This window comes from Manis javanica, chromosome 4 (assembly GCF_040802235.1).
Source record: "Manis javanica isolate MJ-LG chromosome 4, MJ_LKY, whole genome shotgun sequence".
In the NCBI taxonomy this organism is placed as follows: Eukaryota; Metazoa; Chordata; class Mammalia; order Pholidota; family Manidae; genus Manis; species Manis javanica.
In genome coordinates, this window is record NC_133159.1 from 148,582,235 (window position 1) to 148,603,375 (window position 21,141).

Consider the following 21,141-nt stretch of genomic DNA (forward strand, 5'->3'; position numbering starts at 1 on the left):
ATATATGTAAATATGTATATGGTTTCATTATTGCTTCTCCTCACTTAGATGATAAGCTTTTTGAGGACAGAGGCCATGTAATGTTTTCCCTGTGGTAGACAATAATGGTGTTCAAGGGGGAAAGAGGAGGCAATGTCAGTTCCACAGTAAGGAACAATGCCACCTAACCATGAGCTGAAGCAGCATGCAGAGTCCAGCAATAGACTGACCCGTGTGTTCCTAGGACTTTTGAAATGTCACCTTTTAATATTCTCATTGGTGGAAAAAGATGAATAAATGGTAATAGAACAGCTCCCTAACTATATGGGGGGTGGGGGAGAAATAACAGCAGATCTCTACCTTAAATAAACATATTTCAACAAAAAGAAGAGAAGAATCCATGAAAGTATTAGAAAAAAATAGAAGCAATAAGCAATATTTTTATATCTTGTGGTGGGAAAGAGCTTTCTAAGCCTGATATGACAAGCAGATGCCTTTGATAGATTGGTCACCTTGCCTGTGACACCATTAGTGAACTTAGTACTGATTTATGCCAAATTTCAGACTATATTTGCCATATATCTTCTGATCTAATCCCCACACTCCTGTGAGGATGGTATCACCATCTCTCTTTCACAGATGAGGGAGATCAGTTTAAGGCCCCAAACAAAGGTAGAACCCAGTGGTGCTCAACTGCAAAGTCTCTGCTCCTTAATCCACGGTTGTTTTTCCTCCTTGAAGACAAGAACCCTGAGAGATATTCGAAACATTGCAATTCAATGAAAGCCACTGAAAGGATTAGTATATTTAATGTAAAAGTTTTCTAGATCTAGAGGAGGAAGACAAACGATCCAGGGGAGAGAAGGACAATGGCAAGAGCAGGAGGCGTGCCGGCCCCACCGCCAGTCCCACTGCAGGGCCCGGCGGGTGCGGGTTTGCAGGAAGGCCTCTGCCACCTGACGGTATAAAAATAGTGTCTGATATTTTCTTCTGGTTAACATGTGTTGTTGCATTTTTTAATCCATCTAGAATTTGTTTTATTTGCTGTTTAGTGTGGTTGAGGCAGTGAATCTTAACTTTTTCTCCCACATGAAGATCCAATTGTTTTAAAATCCTGTACTGAGTGGTTCATTCTTTCTTCACTGATCAAAAATACTATCTGTGTCTGGACTCTATTGTGTTGATCCAGTTACCTTTTCTTGTACTAGAAACACACTATTGAATTCCAGGTGCTTAATAACTTATTTTGATATCTGATAGAGTGAGCTCCTGCCCTTTGATCTTTTTCATACATTTCATACCTTTTCCTTCATATTTTCTAATATTTTCCATCAAAATATTAGCTGGCTAGATTTTTAATTTAAAAATTATCATGGGATTTGAATAAGATTGCTTTATATTAGTAGGTAAATTGAGGAGAACTTTTACCTTCACAACAATTTAGGAATATGGTATCTCGGGGTCATGTATTCATATCTTCTTAAAGTCCTTCAGAAGAGTTTTAATGTTTTCATCACATACGTCTTTCACGTTTTTTGTTAAGTTTACCCTGAGGTATTTTATGCATTTTTGCTGATGTAAATGGGATCTTTCTTCCATTTTAAAATTAGTTACCCATGGTGTATAGGAATGCTTTTGAGGTTTGTATATTGATCTCTTGATTTTGTATCTTAGTGAATTCTCATATTATTTCCAATAAAATTTTAGTTGATCCTCTTCGGCTTTTTAGGATGTTCATCACTTCACATGCAAATATGTTTGTCTCTTCCCTTACAATGCTTCATTTTTCTTATCACATTGATTAGGACCTCCTCAACAATAATGTATAGTAGCAGTAATAACAGGCGCCCTACTCTTGTTCTTTTTTTTTTTTCCACTCTTGTTCTTGACTTTAAAACAATGATGCTGTTTAGGATCCTTGCAGATAATTTCTTTTCCTAGTTCCAAGAGTTTTCATTAGGGATTATCTGTTGAATGTCATCTAAAACAATCAGTGAAATATATTGCAAGCTACCTGCATGATCCAAGTTAGGTACTGTGGAAGAGTCCAAGGACTGTTAAATAGAATTCCTGTCCTCAGAAAGGTTATCATTCCACTGGTAGATGAGATTTAAAATGAAAAGATGAATAAAGATTTGGAAATAGTGCCCATCATGATGGATAATCATGATCATGTTTTCTTTCAAAATAGATGTTCTCCTGTAGAAAGGCAACGCTGGATGAAGAAGGAGGCTCAAGATAAATACTGATCTGGCCATTCCAAAGTAGAATTTTAGAACTAGAGGAAAGCTTAGAACTCATCTATTTCAATCACATCATTTTACGGTGAGGAAACCGTCAAAGGCAGGAAGATTAGTTACCCTACTGCTTCTCAGAAGCAGCTCCCCAGCCAAAGCTGAGTTAGAATGCGCCTGGCACAGTCGCATCTGCTGTCACTAGGCCTGGAAGGAAAGTGGCTGGAGGGGAAAGGTTTGGTTGTACCTCTTCCTGCTAGGGGTGGACATGAGGCCTGGCCAGAGGTCTGCTCAGAGGCTCTGGGGAAAGGGCAGAGAAGGCCACATGGTCCTGGAAGCTAGTCTCCTTCAACGCTGATGGAAGGTCAAATATATGAGCCCTTCCTGTCAATCATCCCTTCACATCCTACTGGCTTATGGGCCCCCAGTCTCTATTGCCTTTACCAAACCTCACAGAATTTTAACTGGGAGAGACCTCAGACAGGAGTTTATCTGTACTTCTTACAATAAAGAAATGGAGAAGGAGAAAAGGAAATGATCTTGCCCCATGGTCATAGAGTGAGTAGTAGAAAGATGGTTCCTTCCCACTGGGGACTTCTCCACTGATTATTGTGCTTGGGCTGTGAGCTCCATTTTATGTCATGTACCACACATACCATATAGGTACAAGCAGTTTCTAAAACACACGTATTATGCACTCTGATTTTTTTCTATTGCATTTGTATTGAAAAGAATATTTTGTGTTTCAGTGCTGGTCATGACCTTTGAACTGATTTCGTGAACCATTCACTCATCGGTGAGAGTCTGACATATGAAAGTTAGTGAGCTAGTTGGACTCAGCAATAACTTGGTGTGATTCAACTTATAGGATAAAGCAGCTAGGAAAATAGAAGCACCTTCTCCCCCACCCACCAGCAAGTGACACATGTGAGACTGAGTCCAAAAGATACTGGTGTAAAATGCTTCTGGAGAGAGTAAAACACTTCTGCCCGGTGTGCTTGAGCAGTTCACTTACTGCACAAGGGCACTTGGCCAGTGGCCAAGAAGGTGAGTGGGGCTGAAATCCTGCCTACACTCCATGCCAAGCCACATACAAAGGTCTCCCCAGAGACACTGTGGGGCTATAAAGGACAGATACAGAGAAGTTCTGAAGCTCAGCATGCATGGAATAATTTTCAGGATCCCAGGTCTGTAATGATTTTGCTTGTGACAATGGACTGAGCTACCCAGTAGTCTTAATAAGAGAGAGATACACATTGTGAGAGACATGAAAAATAGCATGAATCACTAATTATTATCTGTGTGTGTGTTTTCCTCCAAGGGGCTTCTTTCCATGTCTGGATAAACCCTCAGAAGAGGGTGAGAATCAGGTAAATTTGAGAAGGATCAAGTGCTGTTGCTGGAGAAAGCAAGGGATGCATGGAATTAATACCTCCTTTTAATTTTTTTAAGGGGGCGTTTTCTGGAGAATGCGGCCACTTTGGCTCTGGGATATGTACAGAAGCCTCACGTGAGAAAAACCTGGCGCAGAAGCTACATTAGAAGGATGGAGGGTAAAAGATTAGGGACAATTTAAAATTCTTATCTAAAATGAGGTAATAACTAAAAGTTTTATTATTTCTTTTAACAGTAAAAGATTTGGCATTATTCTTCTTGTCCCAGGGAGCTCAGTGAAGTCGTAATAGAAAAGGATGTGACTTCAGGGTTGGGTGCCAAAGGGAGGAGAGTGAAGCCCAAGATACCAGCACAGAGGAAGCCCCAGCCTGCCCGGGGCCACCTACAATAAGACAGGTGGACACAAAGATAGGGAGCTGAAAAAACCAAGAATGGAGAGTCTGGTACTGCTGGGCTTCCCAACATGTGGGCCGGGATTGCCGGCAGCTCCAGGTTCCTATTCTGGGAGAGTTGCCTTATTTCATAGTGGGTGCATAAAGTGAGGATTAGATAATATCTTTTTTATATAACACTACCTCAAATTTGCACAATTCTTATTAGTAAATAAGAACTACAAAGCAAGAACTACTGATGTTTTAGGCGGAGAAGAGACATGATCCACCTTGAGTTGTAGGAGGAGTAATTTAATGGTGGCCTAGAAGTACAGAGGCCACTTGGGGGTTTAGATAAGTAGGAACTAGGAGAAAATGGGGCACCAGGTAGGAGGTTTTGATGCAGGTGAAGAACTTGGGACACTGGATCTACTTGAGTGAGAACTGGAAGGACAAGAGCTTATGTTCACAGAGTGAAAGATTGAACATTCTAGATGATGATAAGGTTCATGCATCACCTAGGAAAGGGGATCAGTGAAGTGTCAGGAATCTAGGAGGTGAAGCCAGTTGGATACTCCTGGAGATTCATTTCCTTTCCCCTTTCAGCAGCTCAGCAGAGAACTAGTTCAGCAGGTACCAACCACCTCAATGGAAAAATAGACTTCATCTTTCTAATGAGATCATTTCTTTCATCGTTGCAGTTTCCACTGTTAGTGGTATAGATGTTCCCTGCCTTGCCATCATATAAGCGTGATACATTCCAGACAGGCTCCCTCCCTACAGGACCCCTATCCAATGGACACCTGGGCCAGCTAAGTCTGGCCTAATTCCCTCTTCCCATTCTCTTTGTAAGTTTCCCTGAGAAACAGTAAAACCCTTCTTTATTTTTGCACATTTGGTACTGCTGTCCTCTTCTCTTCACGTAACAAGGGTCAAGGAATTTTGTGCCCAGGAATACCTATGGGTTGTTGACATGGAAATATTATGGTAGAGAAGAGCTAGAGCTTAGAACCAAAGTCTCCAACCATTCAAGGGCATCGTTCATTAATCTGTCAGCTCAGAGAGTCTCACGTTTGCCTGGTTCAATCTCTGCATCAGATGGTGTATTGATTATCTGGTGTATGCAACAGATTGCACCAAAATAATGGCTTGAAACAACAATAAACATTCCTCACAATTACTATGAGCCAAGAATTCAGAAGTAGTTTGGGCAGTTCTGGTTCTGGGTGTATTCTACCTTTCATGAACAATTTCTCTGTAGCATGAGATGCTGTTTGATCACCTTTTACCCACACAACTTATTTCAAAATTCAAATCAATCCTCCTAAAACTTGCCATTACTTTATCAAGTATGTTAAGGTAATATTCTAAATTCTTTGCTGTCTGTCAAGTAATTTAACTTAATCTTCTAAATTCTTTGTTGCCATTTCACCAATCTTCACAGCATCTTCACCAGGAATAACAGATTCCATCTCAAGAAAACACTTTCTTTGCTCATCTATAAGAAACAACTCCTCACCCTTTAAAGTTCTATCATGATTGTAGCAATTCAAATATAATAATAATGACAAGGCTTTAAATATTGCAAGAATTGTCAAAATATGAGAGAGAAATGAAATCAGAAAATGCTGTTGGAAAAATGGCACAAAAAGTCTTGCTTCATGCATGGCTGCCATAAACCTTCAGTTTGTAAAACATGCAGTATCTGTGCAGTGCAATAAAAGCAGGTATGCCTGTAGGAAGATACACTATATTCATGGATTAGAAGACTCAATATCGTTAAGTGTTCTCAATCTACAGATCAATGTAATTTCTATCAAAATTCTAAATGCATTTCTGCAGAAATGGAGAAATGGATTAAATTCATATGGAATGGCAAGGGCCATAGATAGACAAAACAATTTTGAGAAGAAAACAAAATTGGAGGCCTCACACATCTAAATTTCAAAACATACCATCAAGTTATAGTAATCAAAACAATGTGACCCTGGCATAAAAGCAGACATAATGTAGGGGGACCCCAGGGAGGGCAGTAGAGCATAGAGAAGACAAGTAATAACTCCATAGTATCTTACTACACTGATGGTCGGTGACTGCAATGGGGCATGGGGAGAGTTCAACATCAACAGAACAGAGCCCAGAAATGAAACCACACATCTATGGTCAACTAATTTTCAACAAGGACACCAAGCCCATCTATTTAAAGACTTAAACGACAGAACTAAAAAAAGACTGGAGAAGGGAGAACAATCTTAAGAAGGAAAAGGAAGACAAGGAATAGTTAAGAAAACATAACAACAGGACATCAGTCAGCACAGGGTATGGAAATGAGGGGCCAGGAAGTCCTTGAGGAAAATGCTGCAAGGACAGGCAGGATACAGGGAACAAATGAAGAGAGGAGGTTCTTACAAGATAGTGAAGGTGCCATTGTGAGCGTTCGGCTCTGGCACGGGCACACTCTGGAGCTTCCGCTCTGGGCTGAGACCAACGCACGCCAGTGTCTCGTCTGTGCAGCTACAGAGCTCACATATGCTGTTTGTGGTGGTGTTCATCACCGAATTCTGAGTCAGTGAAGGAAAACCTGTCTCAGATGGCTCTAGACCTAGAGGTGGAGGTTCCGGAATCATGGTGAGCTCCAGGCCAACAGGTTCCACACTGACACTGGGCAAGTCTGAATCCTGAGGTTGATCCTGCCCCACAGCTGGAACTGTCACCTCATCATAGACTGGAGGTTGTGCTACAACTTCCTCAAAAGGGTCTGGAGGCCAAGCTGGAGACTCCTGCTGGGTTTGAGAAGATTCTGCCCCACTAGAGGGCTCTGGAGGCTGAGCTGGGGCTTCCTGCTGGACTGGAGGCTCAGCCTCTTCAGGAGTGTAGGAAGGCTCAGCCAGGGCCACCTGCAGGTTTGCAGGGTTTTCATCTGCCTCCGGGGGCTCTGCAGGCTGAGACGAAGCCTCCTGCTTCAATGGAAGTGGTTCTAGCTCTTCAGGGGACTCTGGATGCTGATCCTGGGAATCCACCTGGGGAGAGAAAGATTCAGCCTCCTCAACTTTCTGTCCATGATGAATGGGGACACTTTTCTGGGAGAAAGCTTCAACTTCCACAGGGGCCTCTGGAGGCTGATGTGGGCCGCCCAGAAACTCTACAGGTAGCTTCTCCCTAGCATAGACAACACCCCTATTGGGAGCTAAATAATCATCCTGCAATTGTTCTAGATGTTTCTTTGCAAATCAGCCTGGAGTTCCAGTGAGAACTTTCGTAAGCCGTCGATACTGAGCTACATCTTTCTTCAAGTTTGGAGGTGAAACAATAAACCTTGTTGGTTTTGAACTATCACTACCTAGAGGTGGAACAAGTATTTCAAATGACTGGTGTTCAGCCTGATCTACATTTAGAGTTTTAGTCTCAGTTTTGAGTCAAGGAGGCAGATCTAGGACCTGATTCTGGTCTCAACTTACCACAGGAACCTCCTCTGGGAGACTTTGATGCTGGCCAGGCTAGTCCCAAAGATCTGGTCCAGGGGGCAGCTCTGCAGCTGAACCAGTGTACAGGAAAGGAACCACAGGATGCATCAGTTGTTGATGTGGATGGGGAAATTCAAGAGGGAGATTGGAGGGATCTGAAGACCAGGACTCGGTTGGCCCTGGGGGTCTGGGGAACAGCTGCACAGGGTCCAGGGGTAGCAACACAAGAAGCCACGGGGCACAGAAACGCAGCCAGGACATGGCAGCAAAGGCTCCAGGGCACAATGAGCCAGAGGACCAGAGCAGCTCCCCTAAGCCAGAGCAGAACCATTATGACAGCTCTCTGATGCTCACATATCCTTAGTAACTGCGTGCCCCTCCCCTGCCTAGTCCCTCCCTTCAGTTATGACACATTAGGCTCAGGCTGAGATTGGCTCCGCACCACCTGAGCAAGTCCTTTCTCAGAATCAGGGAGTCCAAGCGTCCCCTCCCCAGTCAAAGGCTACAGACACGTCCCTCCAGAACCCCCTTCCCACTGAGAGAGACAGGATTTGGGCTCACATCTGGGTGGCTCTGGCTTCTGGCAGCCCAGGGATAGTGGCGGTTGGTTAAGAGAAGGGTAAGGGTGGAGGTGGTGCAGTTTCTCAAGGAAGCCATTGGGTCTGGCATCATGGGAAATTCAAAAGTGCTCCTCCAGTCCTGGCAACTGAACTCTTCCTCTTCAAAGCTAAAGTCTGAGACATTCTGCTTCCAAGAAAATTAGCTTACCTGCAAAACAAACACCTATTAAGGGGGTGGAGAGGGAAATACACTTTACAGTTATTCTAAAATGTTGTCATTTTCTTTAAACTCTCAGTATATCCATGTCTGATTGTTAATTCACCACTCTATTACATGAGGACTACCACTGAATCAGTGATGACTCCAAAATTGCTATAGGAAGGGCTCTGGGGAGTGAACAATCCATTCTGGGAAAGAGAGTCTGAAACCTCTTTCAGTGACTAGTGAATAGCCCTCTACATTGGTGTGAGAAACCCTCCACATCCCACCGTGGCTCATTAGCGCCACTAACGTACAAGACCACCACTGCTTCTCGGAGGTCTACCCTGTGTGCACACATGGAGAAGATACATAGGATATTTAAGTCAGAATGGTTAAACGATTTTCTTGAAATGATGTAACCAGCACCCAGTTGTTTCTGTCACAGCCCTTTTTTATAATCTACTGTATTTCAGTCTTTGTTGCCTGGTACAACCTCTAGCATGTAAACACCAAGACAGAAGGGGCTTCATCTTATTCCTAGTGTCTAGTACCTAGTAATGGCTTTTAAGTGGGGTTGATTCCCAACTGGCCTCATTTAGGAATGAATCCGTTGTTACAATCAGGTTTCTGAAATCTTTAGCATCAATACTGAATCCCTTTCTCACAAGAAGGTAGACTTCTTAAAGCCCAAACTTGGATAAGTTTGAAATATCCATGACTGTTTTTTTAAAAACTGAATTTAGAATATTATTTTGCACAGAAACACTTCAAAGACTTTTTTCAGATCATAACCACTTTTTTTCTTTCTTGATTTCCTACCTTTCAAAACAAACTTCCAAACGTTGGCATGAATTAAGCTAACCCTTGAACAATGCAGGAGTTAGAGGTGTTGACCCTCATGCAATTGCAAATCACTGTACAACGTTTGACTCTCCCAAAATTTAACTGCTAATAACCTATTGTTGACCATACCAGCAACATAGTCAATTAACACACACTTTGTCTTTGTATTATATTGTGTATTCTTACAGTAAAATGAATAGTTTCAATTTGTATCAAATCTCCAAAATCTTTTTCTAATATATTTATGAAGAAAAAAACCTACGTAGAAGTGGACCCAGGTAGGACAAACCTCTGCAATTCACAAAGGTCAACTGTGATCTAGCCCCAAGTTAAGCTCTCACTGACATGAAACACATTTTCTGGTCCTTTTTTTTTAACATCCTAGTGTAATACATTAGTATTTTGTTTCAGAAATTACTTTGGAAACTTAATCCTTAATTCAGGGCATCCATATAATTAATTTATAGAAAGGTTCTTCAGCAACACATTACATACACAATTCAAAAATACATCAAAAACCCCACTGTTATTCAACATAGTACTGGTGGCCCAAGCCACCGCAATTAGAAAAAACAAAGAAATATAAGGAATCCAGATTGGTAAAGAGGAAGTTAAACTGTCACTATTTGCAGATGACATGATATTGTACATAAAAAACCCTAAAGACTCCACCCCAAAACTACTAGAGCTAATATCGAAATTCAGCAATGTTGCAGGATACAAAATTAACACACAGAAATCTGTGGCTTTCCAATACACTAACAATAAACTAATAGAAAGAGAAGTCAGAAAGACAATTCCATTCACAGTAGCATCAAAAAGAATAAAATACCTAGGAATAAACCAAACCAAGGAAGTGAAAGACCTATACCCTGAAAACTATAAGACACTCTGAAGAGAAATTAAAGAAGTCACTAACAAATGGAAACTCATCCCATGCTCTTGGCCAGGAAGAATTAATATCGTCAAAATGGCCATCCTGCCCAAAGCAATATACAGATTTGATGCAATCCCTATCAAATTACAACTGCTTTCTTCAATGAACTGGAACAAATAGTTCAAAAAATCATATGGAAACACCAAAGACCCCGAATAGCTAAAGCAATCCTGAGAAGGAAGAATACAGTGGTGGTGGTGGGGGGGGGGGGAATCTCACTCCACAACTTCAAGCTGTGCTACAAAGCCACAGTAATCAAGACAATTTGGTACTGGCACAAGAACAGAGCCACAGACCAGTGGAACAGAATAGAGACTCCAAACATTAACCCAAACATATATGGTCAACTAATATTCGATAAAGGGGCCATGGACATACAATGAAGAAATGACAGTCTCTTCAACAGATGGTGCTGGCAAAACTGGACAGCTACATGTAAGAGAATGAAACTGGATCACTGTCTAACCCCATACACAAAAGTAAATTCGAAATGGATCAAAGACTTGAATGTAAGTCATGAAACCATAAAACTCTTAGAAAAAAACATAGGCAAAAATCTCTTAGACATAAACATGAGTGACCTCTTCTTGAACATATCTCCCCAGGCAAGGGAAAGAAATGCAAAAATGAACAAATGGGACTATATCAAGCTGAAAAGCTTCTGTACAGCAAAGGACACCATCAGTAGAACTACAAGGTATCCCACAGTATGGGAGAATATATTCGAAAATGACAGATCCGATAAAGGCTTGATGTCCAAAATGTACAAAGAGTTCACACCTCAACAAACAAAAAGCAAATAATCCAATTAAAAAATGGGCAGAGGAGCTGAATAGACAGTTCTCTAAAGAAGAAATTCAGATGGCCAATAAACACATGAAAAGATGCTCCACATCGCTTGTCATCAGAGAAATGCAAATTAAAACCACAATGAGATATCATCTCACACCAGCAAGGATGGCTAACATCTAAAAGACAAAAAAACAACAAATGTTGGCGAGGTTGTGGAGAAAGGGGAACCCTCCTACATTGCTGGTGGGAATGTAAATTAGTTCAACCATTATGGAAAGCAGTATGGAGGTTCCTCAAAATGCTCAAAATAGAAATACCATTTGACCCAGGAATTCCACTTCTAGGAATTTACCCTAAGAATGCAGCACTCCAGTTTGAAAAACTCAGATGCACCCCTATGTTTATCGCTGCACTATTTACAATAGCCAAGATATGGAAGCAACCTAAATGTCCATCAGTAGATGATTGGATAAAGAAGATGTGCTCCATATACACAATGGAATATTACGCAGCCCTAAGAAAAAAAGAAATCCTACCATTTGCAACAACATGGATGGAGGTAGAGGGTACTATGCTCAGTGAAATAAGCCAGGCAGAGAAAGACAAGTAGCAAATGATCTCACTCATATGTGGAGTATAAGAACAAAAGAAAACTGAAGGAACAAAACAGCAGCAGAAGCACAGAACCCAAGAATGGACTAATAGTTACCAAAGGGAAAGAGACTGGGAGGACGGGTGGGAAGGGAGGGATAACGGCGGGAAGAAAAGAAAGGGGGCATTACGATTAGCATGTATAGTGTTGGGGGGGCATGGGGAGGGCTGTGCAACACAGAGAAGACAAGTAGTGATTCTATAGCATCTTACTATGTTGATGGACAGTGACTGTGAATGGGTATGTGGGGGGAGTTGGTAATGGGGGGAGCCTAGTAAACATAATGTCCTTAATGTAATTATAGATAAACGATACCAAAATTAAAAAAATAAAAATAAATAAATAAATAAATAAACAAACTGCCTTACAGCATGAATTATTAGCACAGAAAAAAAAAATACATCAAAAAGGTCATCCATCATGATCTAGTGGGATTCATCCCAGGGATGCAAGGATGGTACAACATTAAAAAATACATCAACATCATCCACCATATCAACAAAAGGACAAAAACCACATGACCATCTCCATAGATGCTGAAAAAGCATTTGACAAAATTAAACAGCTATTCATGATAAAAACTCTCAACAAAATGGGTATAGAGGGCAAGTACCTCAACATAATAAAGGCCATATATGACAAACCCACAGCCAACATTATACTTAACAGCAAGAAGCTGAAAGCTTTTCCTTTAAGATTGGGAACAAGAATGCCCACTCGCCCCACTTTTATTCAACATAGTTCTGGAGTTCCTAGCCATGGCTACCAGACAACACAAAGAAAAGAAGGCATCCAGATTGGCAAGGAAGAAATCAAACTGTCTGTGTTTACATATGACATGATACTGTACATAAAAAACCCTAAAGAATCCACTCCAAAACTATGAGATCTAATATCTGAATTCAGCAAAGTTGCGGGATACAAAATTAATACACAGAAATCTGTTGCTTTCATAGACACTAATGATGAACTAGCAGAAAGAGAAATCAGGAAAACAATTCCATTCACAACCATATCAAAACGAATAAAATACCTAGGAGTAAACCTAACCAACGAAGTGAAAGACCTATACCCTGAAAACTATGGGACACTCTTAAGAGAAATTAAAGAGGACACTAATAAACGGAAATTTATCCCATGCTCTTGGCTAGGAAGAATTAATATTGTCAAAATGGCCATCCTGCCTAAAGCAATCTACAGATTCAGTGCAATCCCTATCAAAATACCTACAGCATTCTTCAATGAACTAGACCAAATAATTTTAAAATTCACATGGAACCACAAAAGACCCTGAATAGCCAAAGCAATACTGAAAAGGAAGAAAAAAGCAGGGGAATTATGCTCCCCAACTTCAGGCTCTACTACAAAGTCACAGTAATCAAGACAATTTGGTACTGGCACAAGAACAGATCCATAGACCAGTGGAACAGAATAGAGAGTCCAGATAGAAACCTAAGCATATATGGTCAATTAATATACGATAAAGGAGCCATGGATATACAATAGGGAAATGACAGCCTCTTCAACAACAGCTGGTGTTGGCAAAACTGGACAGCTACATGTAAGAGAATGAAACTGGAATATTGTCTAACCCCATACACAAAAGTAAACTCTAAATGGATCAAAGAGCTGAATGTAAGTCATGAAACTATAACACTCTTATTAGACAAAAAAATAGGCAAAAGTCTCTGGGACATAAACATGAGCGACTTCTTCATGAACATATCTCCCCGGGCAAGGGAAACAAAAGCAAAAATGAACAATTGGAACTATATTCAACTAAAAAGGTTCTGTACAGCAAAGGACACCATCAGTAGAACTAAAAGACATCCTACAGTATGGGAGAATATATTCATAAATGACATATCTGATAAGGGGTTGACATCCAAATTATATAAAGAGCTCATGCACCTCAACAAACAAAAAGCAAATAAGCCAATTAAAAAATGGGCAGAGGAGCTGAACAGACAGTTCTCCAAAGAAGAAATTCAGATGGCCGACAGGCACATGAAAAGATGCTCACATACCTAATCATCAGAGAAATGCAAATTAAAACTGCAATGAGATATCACCTCACACCAGTGAGGATGGCCAACATCCACAAGACAAACAACAACAAATGCTGGCGAGGATGTGGAGAAAGGGGAACCCTCCTACACTGCTGGTGGGAATGTAAACTAGGTTAACTTTTGTGGAAAGCAGTATGGAGGTTCCTCAAAAAACTAAAAATAGAAATACTATTTGACCCGGGAATTCCACTCCTAGAAATTTACCCTAAGGATGCAGCAGCCCAGTTTGAAAAAGACATATGCACTCTTATGTTTATCGCAGTACTATTTACAATAGCCAAGATATGGAAGCAACCTAAGTGTCTATCAGTAGATGAATGGATAAAGAAGATGTGGTACATATACACAATGGAATACTATTCAGCCATAAGAAGAAAACAAATCTTACCATTTGCAACAACATGGATGGAGCTAGAGGGTATTATGCTCAGTGAAATAAGCCAGGCAGAGAAAGACAAGTATCGAATGATTTCATTCATCTGTGGAGTGTAACAACAAAGAAAAAACTGAAGGAACAAAACAGCAGCGGACTCACAGAACCCAAGAATGGACTAACAGTTACCAAACGGAAAGGGATTGGGGAGGATGGGTGGGAAGGAAGGGATAAGGGGAATAAAGGCGGTTACAATCAGCACACATATGTTCTGCTGGTGGGACACGGGAAAGGCAGTATATACAGAGAAAACAAGTAATCATTCTATAGCATCTTACTGAGCTGATGGACAGTGACCGTAATGGGGTGTGTCGGGGTGACTTGATAATAGGGGGAGTCTAGTAACCATAATGTTGTTCAAGTAATTGTATATTAATGATATCTGAAAAAAAATATTCTTAAGGTAACCAAAAATTGGTAACAACTAAAACCAATAGAATTCAGATTAAATTACTGAGTATTCATTTTAAACATTTCATAGACTATGATGGAAGGTACGGTGAAATGTGGGGAAGCATAGATGATTAGCTACAAACTGGCCAAAAACTGATCAGTGCTCAAGCTGGGTGATAAGTACACTATTTTATCTTTTATATACTTTAAATTTTCTAAAATGAAAAGTTTTAAAATGTGGACATATAAAAATCTACAATTTTTTAAAGCAGTTTAAAATAATAAGTGTGATATCTTTTTTAAAAATCTCTTAGCTCATTAGTTGGATTGGCAAACACTTATTATTTGTTGTAAATGTGCCTGATGTAGAAATACGATGGCAAACATATAGCAAATAATGTAATGCAATTGCCTCCAAACATTTGCTCAACACCCTACCGAAAAATCTGAAACACCATGAACTCCCAGTGTATGTATACTTTCCTCTCCCTCTCCCATACTATATATATTTTTGTGTGTATATATATGTACACATACATAAATTATATATCTAACCCTGAATGCATGCACATAACTTTCACCAGTAATATTGTAGCACGTTGACTAAGCTTTGTTTCATATAATCTATTCAATCATTCCATTTTTGCTGATCTTTCATCAGATATGGTTCATAAAATTCATCACTGACATCTTTAAAAACAAATCTAATGTAACTAAGGATGGGAGAAGTATAGGCTCTTAAGTTTTGTTGTTTCTTATGCTTACATTACAAATATGTTCAACCTATGGTTTCTTGCAGGAATTTTTAGAGCCAACTGTCCATTTTGTGAGGCTTTACTTTGTTAAAACCAGGAAATAGAGTTAATAAATCTATGTTATAAACATGAGTAAACTTCTATACTTTGTAAAGTTCTGAAAATTGGAGGGAAGATACCATTGTCAATTCATCTAGGCCCTGAAACTTGCACTTTGTCAGGATACCTCACTTACCATGCCTGGCATGAAATCAATCGTCATACAGAACAAGCTGCTAATCTCAATCAATACATCAGATATTAAGAGCACTTAATTTTGTATACAAGTAAACAGATTTTAATATTTTATTCCTTCACCCCAGGAGATTATTTTGAGTACAAGGCACTTTGAAGACCACTGGTCTAGTAAAATATATAAGTATTTGTTGACAAAAAAATAATAAATCAAGCAAGTATTACAAGAGGAATAGTACTAGACGTTCTGGAGGGGCACACAGAAGAGAAACCTAACTCACTGTGAGTGTGAGGACGTTGAACAATGGAAGTGATGTTGAATGGACACCAAAAGAATGGGTAAGAGATTGGATTGGGTGGGATAGAGTAAGAGAACATGGTGTTCTAAGCAGAACGAATAATGTATTACATATACAGCATTACAATAACAAACACAGCATATTTAAACTAATATATTAGTAGTCTAATATAGCTAGAGTGCAGTTTCTAGAGGTGTAGAGGGGGGATGGAATGGTTAGATAGTGATTCAGAGAAAAGTATGATGAGATAAGATTACAAAGCCATGTTTGCATTTTATCTGGAAGGCAATGGAGAGATAGGTGATGAAGATGTGTAGTAAAGAATCTGGCCTTGCCCAAAGAGAGGTCTGGCCTTTATCCCCAGGTACTGAGAGGTAATCTCTAAACCCTTGTAATTTCTGGACTTATATGATATCTGTGTTATTCATGGTAGGCCCCTAAGATCACATGGTATCAGCCTGACCTCTGGGGAGGGGAGACTGGAAACTAAGTTCAACAAATCAATTAATAAGTCCCACTAAAAACTCTGGACACCAAAGCTCAGGTAAGCTTCTTGGGCTGACAATACTCCATGTATACTGCCACACATGCATTCCGAGTGGGTAACACATCTCTGAGGACAATGGAAGCTTCACATTTGAAACCCTCCTAGACTGAGCCCCATCAATCTCTTCCTTTGGCTGGTTCCAAGTGGTATCTTTTCCCAATAATGAACTACCGTATCTGTTCGTATAATAGCTTTGAGTGAGTTCTGTAAGTCTCTCTAGTGAATTATCAAATTTGGGGATGGTTTTAGAAACTCCCAAATTTATTACTGGTATCAGAAGTGATGGGGGTCTTGTGTGGACTCTTCCCTCAAACTCTGTAATTGGACCCTACCTCCTTGTAACTGGGGTCAGAAGTCTTGAGCAGACATGGCAGAATGGAAGACTGTGCCTTTAACCTTGTAGTTTGACTACCTCTGGGGAAGGAGTAAATATGTTTAAGCAATGGGTGACAGACAATCTACATAATTCAGATTCTAGAAAAACCACGTTGGCTAGACCAGGGAGAATATATTGAAGATAAGACTGGCAAGAGATGACAGTGACAGTGGGAATGGAGAAAGATGTATTTATGAGATATTTACAAGGCAAAATTGACTGGATGTGACGGGTGAGGAGGAGATCAGGGATGGACCCACCGGAAGGAGCATCGGGTCTCAGTTTTGTTTGTTATAGGAGACACAGGCAGTTGGAACATTGAATTCAGTTTTGGGCAGTTTAAGAAGCATTTTAGATATCTAGGTAGAGCCATTCCATCAGCAGTCAAAGCAGGGATGAGATAAGAGTTGGGAGCCATTAACATAAGTACAGTAACCAAAGTCACAGGAGATACTGATATCCACTACAGACAAATAAGTCATCCAAACTGGAAAAAGCCAAGGACCAAACATCAATATGAAAGGATAGGCAACGTGTTAAAAGGGACAGAGAAGTGGCAGGCTGACAGGTAGGAGAAAAAGTTCAAAAGTATGGTTAACACTGAGTGGTTGGCATTTTCTTCTTTTTGCTAATATGAATTTTCTCCACTTTTTATAGTGAACACAAAACTTTTTTTATCATAAAAAAAAGGTTTATTTCTTATTTGACAATGCTTCCCATGTAATTAACATAAAAAAGCCTAATTAGTTTAATGTCTCTCTTTTTATAAAGAGAGAGCAAATCTTTTAAGATGCTCCTGGGACCCTCTGAAAAATCCCAAAATTACTTTAGGTCAAAAAGACTTCATTTAGAATTTGATATTGGGCAGTTTGCCAAAAATATCAAAAGGTTTTAGACACCTTTGACTAAATAGAATTGAAACAATACTTAATTACCTATATAACCAAATGACCAAAGGTTTTCAAGGCAAATATAGAGGGTTACATTGTTGTGAGCCAAACTTAGCTCTTTTAATATTGAGAAGACTCGGTTTTCTTAAGTAATCAAATATCTGATTAAGACAACATGAAGCATCGGAAATTATTTTGATAAAACAAAAACTTTGCATTATAGCCAGATTGCTTAAGATAAAGAAAAACCTATCATAGTCTCTTATCAGACCAATACTTCAAGAAAACTTTGTCCTTTTAGCAGATGACAGAAAATTACATGAGCATACTATTGATATTAAAGCTTATTTTTAAAAATCCTTATAATAACAGTTCAGTTATTGACCACTCAAGGTAAAGTTCTTTCTTGTTCTCTCTTCCCAACTTACTATACCATTTTGTCCTTGATTTTCCTCTTTCCCATTCTGAAAAAACCAGCTTTATGTTAGGGTAAAATTATTTTTTCATTTCCCTTATAAAACTGCTCTCCATACCTCATACCTCTATTAACCAAAAAGAAAAGAAAATCCTACTTTCCTTGCATACAGAGATGTTTCCCTTATTATTTCTAGTAGTTTTAATTACATACATTAATTAGAATTCTTAGCCCTTAGGAACCTTAATTTCTAGTGAAAACTAAGAAGTAAGCAATTGTGAACTGTTACACCAGCATTCTTTTTTTTTTTTTTTGAGAGGGCATCTCTCATTTATTGATCAAATGGTTGTTAACAACAATAAAATTCTGTATAGGGGGGTCAATGCTCAATGCACAATCATTAATCCATCTCAAGCCTAATTCTCGTCAGTCTCCAATCTTCTGAAGCATAACGAACAAGTTCTTACATGGTGAACAAATTCTTACATAGTGAATAAGTTCTTACATGGTGAACAGTACAAGGGCATTCATCACAGAAACTTTCGGTTTTGATCACGCATTATGAACTATAAACAATCAGGTCAAATATGAATATTCGTTTGATTTTTATACTTGATTTATATGTGGATCCCACATTTCTCCCTTTATTATTATTATTTTTATTTTTAATAAAATGCTGAAGTGGTAGGTAGATGCAAGATAAAGTTAGAAAACATAGTTTAGTGTTGTAAGAGAGCAATTGTAGATGATCAGGTGTGTGCCTGTAGACTATGTGCTAATCCGAGCTAGACAAGGGCAATAAAACATCCACGGATGCAGAAGCTTTCTCTCAAAACAGGGGCGGGGGGGGGGGGGGTGAGGTTCTAAGCTTCACCACTGTTTGAACACAAAAATTTTTAATAAAAAAGGTGTAGGATTAAGTGAGTGACATATAACTTGCATCCATGTATTTTTCCATTTATGTATGTACAAGTGAGACAAAGTTTGTAACAGTTTTCTCACTTATGTTAAAGACATTAGTGATTCACATAATTCAATAAAACTGAATTATTACTGTCTATAATCAATGTTTTTCTTTTCTAAGGTATTTTTTAAAAGCCTACCCTCATTACTACTGTAAGCCATCTAAAACCACTTAACCTTGCCAGACTACTGGGATATCTGTATCGCCTTGAAAAGTTTAACCCAGACTAAATGACAGATTTAGGGAAAAACTGCTCTAAAAATTTAATGACATAGAGCTCTAGTAAAGACTTCAGAATATGTGTTCTTCTGGATTAAGAAAGATTTATCCCCAGTATAGTATAGAAAGATAAAACACAAAATGGACCCATGCAACCTATCCAAGTAACCTCTTATTCACATCTGCTGTTAAGATGGGTTATAAATTTTTTATCTGCCAATTATTTCAAAGCTATAAAATATATCAGCTCCATCTTCCTAAAGAGATTCTCTGATTAATCTCAGAAATTCTAGTATGTCACTAGAAAATATTTAATCTCTCGGGGGACATTCAAGTTTAGATAAAGGTGTAAAACATAGCTTTTTATACGAAAGGTTCCAAATTATTGCAACTTTTTATTGACAATAGACTAATTTAGTAAAAACAATGATAAAGTTTTGATTCTTAAGGTTTAATAAACTGAAACAAAACTGTTTATAGGATCCTTTAAAAGTATTTATAGCCTACAACAGTGGTCTTTCTCATTCAAGGTGATTTTTGCCATTTTTGAATTATTATTTTTCTTTCAAAACGTCACATGCTGTTTGTATCTACTAGGTAAGTAGCTTACATATTTCCCATTTTTAAGCCTAAAAGCAAAACCTTACCCCAAATGCTGCTTTCAAAAACTTTTAAGTTACTAATTATAACTATATTTTGTTATATAACTATAAAAGGATTAGTTTTGTCCATTTGATCCTTTACTTACCTAAGTAAACTGGATATCTCAAGCTAGTTCCTGAACTGAGTTTACCAAAATGAACTCCGTAAAATAAAGAGCTTGGACAGAAAAGTCATCTATCTCTACAGTGTCTTCCAGTATTGATTCTTGTGACTAAGTGATAAGATTTTCTTTATAAATAACAAAATAACTAAACGAGTTAAAAAGTACTTTTTTTTTACTCTAAAGGTTTTTTTGTTTTGGTTTGGTTTTTTGGTTTTCTTAACCGGTTAAAGATACTTTACATAAATAAGCCAGCCATTTTATATCTGAATAAAAATACATTAATAGCTATTGCACAGAACACAGTATAAAAGATGAATTCTCTGATTTAAGGCGAAATGCTGTTTTTCAACTTTAATTTTGCTAGTTTTACTTCAAATCCAAACTTCTCAATTAGCCACTATATCATTTGAATACTTTTTCTAGTTTGTATGGGTATCGAAATTAAAACTGCTTCCTTTCCATATGGAAAAGCACACATCTACCTACTATCATGTTTATATAGATTCCGTTTTTAAAAAAAACCTTGAATGGCAAATGTTCATGGTGGTTCTAAACCAATTACTTTTTAAAATGGGCATTCACTAATGTTTAAATGTGGGTTTCTTTAATTCTGTAACTGCATTTGTAAAGATCAGAATTGTCAAAACAGAATTAGTCGGATGCTGAGATAAATTCTTCCACTTTAGTAAACATTTCCATTCTATTTTAAGCAGGAAGTTTTAAGTGTCTTTAGAAATAGTGTTTAAAAATGACCTAACCCTTTTCCTATGATAGTTTGGGTTACAAACACTAGGAAGAAGAAATACTCTTAAGATGTTAATACTGTTTTACCTCTGGGTGGTGGTATTACATGCCATTTTTTACATTTCCCTAAAGCATTATTACAAGTAAGCAGAATGTATTTCAAAATTAGATTTTGAAAAGCTTATGAAGTGTGTGACATCATCACAATCCACTTCTGCAGGAGAAATGTTAAATGCCTTTTTCCTAGCCACAAGCTAGGGAAACATTCTACCAGGAAGAATGTTTTGACTGGGTGTCTGCTAGGTCAGATGAAGTTTATTTTCCAGGCCCTTCTTAGGCTTTTTAGAAAATCCAAGAAGCGAGTTTTAACTTAATTGCAGTGAATCTTGTAGCAGTAAACTTTTTGGGAGGCCAGAGAAACACCTTTCATTACAACTACCCGCTGAATGGCAAAAGACAAGCAGGTTTACCAATGTTTTCAGACTTGTTCATACTCTCCTCTGTCATTATTTCAGAACAATTTCATTTAGAATGAAACGCAATTATAAACCGTTTCTACTTCAAGCCCATAAAAAGCAGAACTGGCATCAAAGGCAAAGAAAGCCTTC

General features: G+C 38.6%; 1 protein-coding gene and 1 pseudogene across 1 annotated transcript in view; both read left to right on the forward strand.

Moving 5' to 3' along the window:
- The window catches only part of LOC140849098 (leucine-rich repeat-containing protein 37A-like), a 37,717-nt gene extending 31,493 nt beyond the window's left edge, over positions 1 to 6,224 (forward strand). Inside the window, 1 exon segment of the mRNA XM_073235350.1 lies at positions 2,171 to 6,224. Coding sequence (XP_073091451.1) covers positions 2,171 to 2,221 — 51 coding nt within the window. The 3' untranslated portion in view covers positions 2,222 to 6,224.
- LOC140849100 (DNA ligase 3-like) overlaps positions 1 to 21,141 on the forward strand; it is an 854,661-nt pseudogene that overhangs the window by 336,214 nt on the left and 497,306 nt on the right.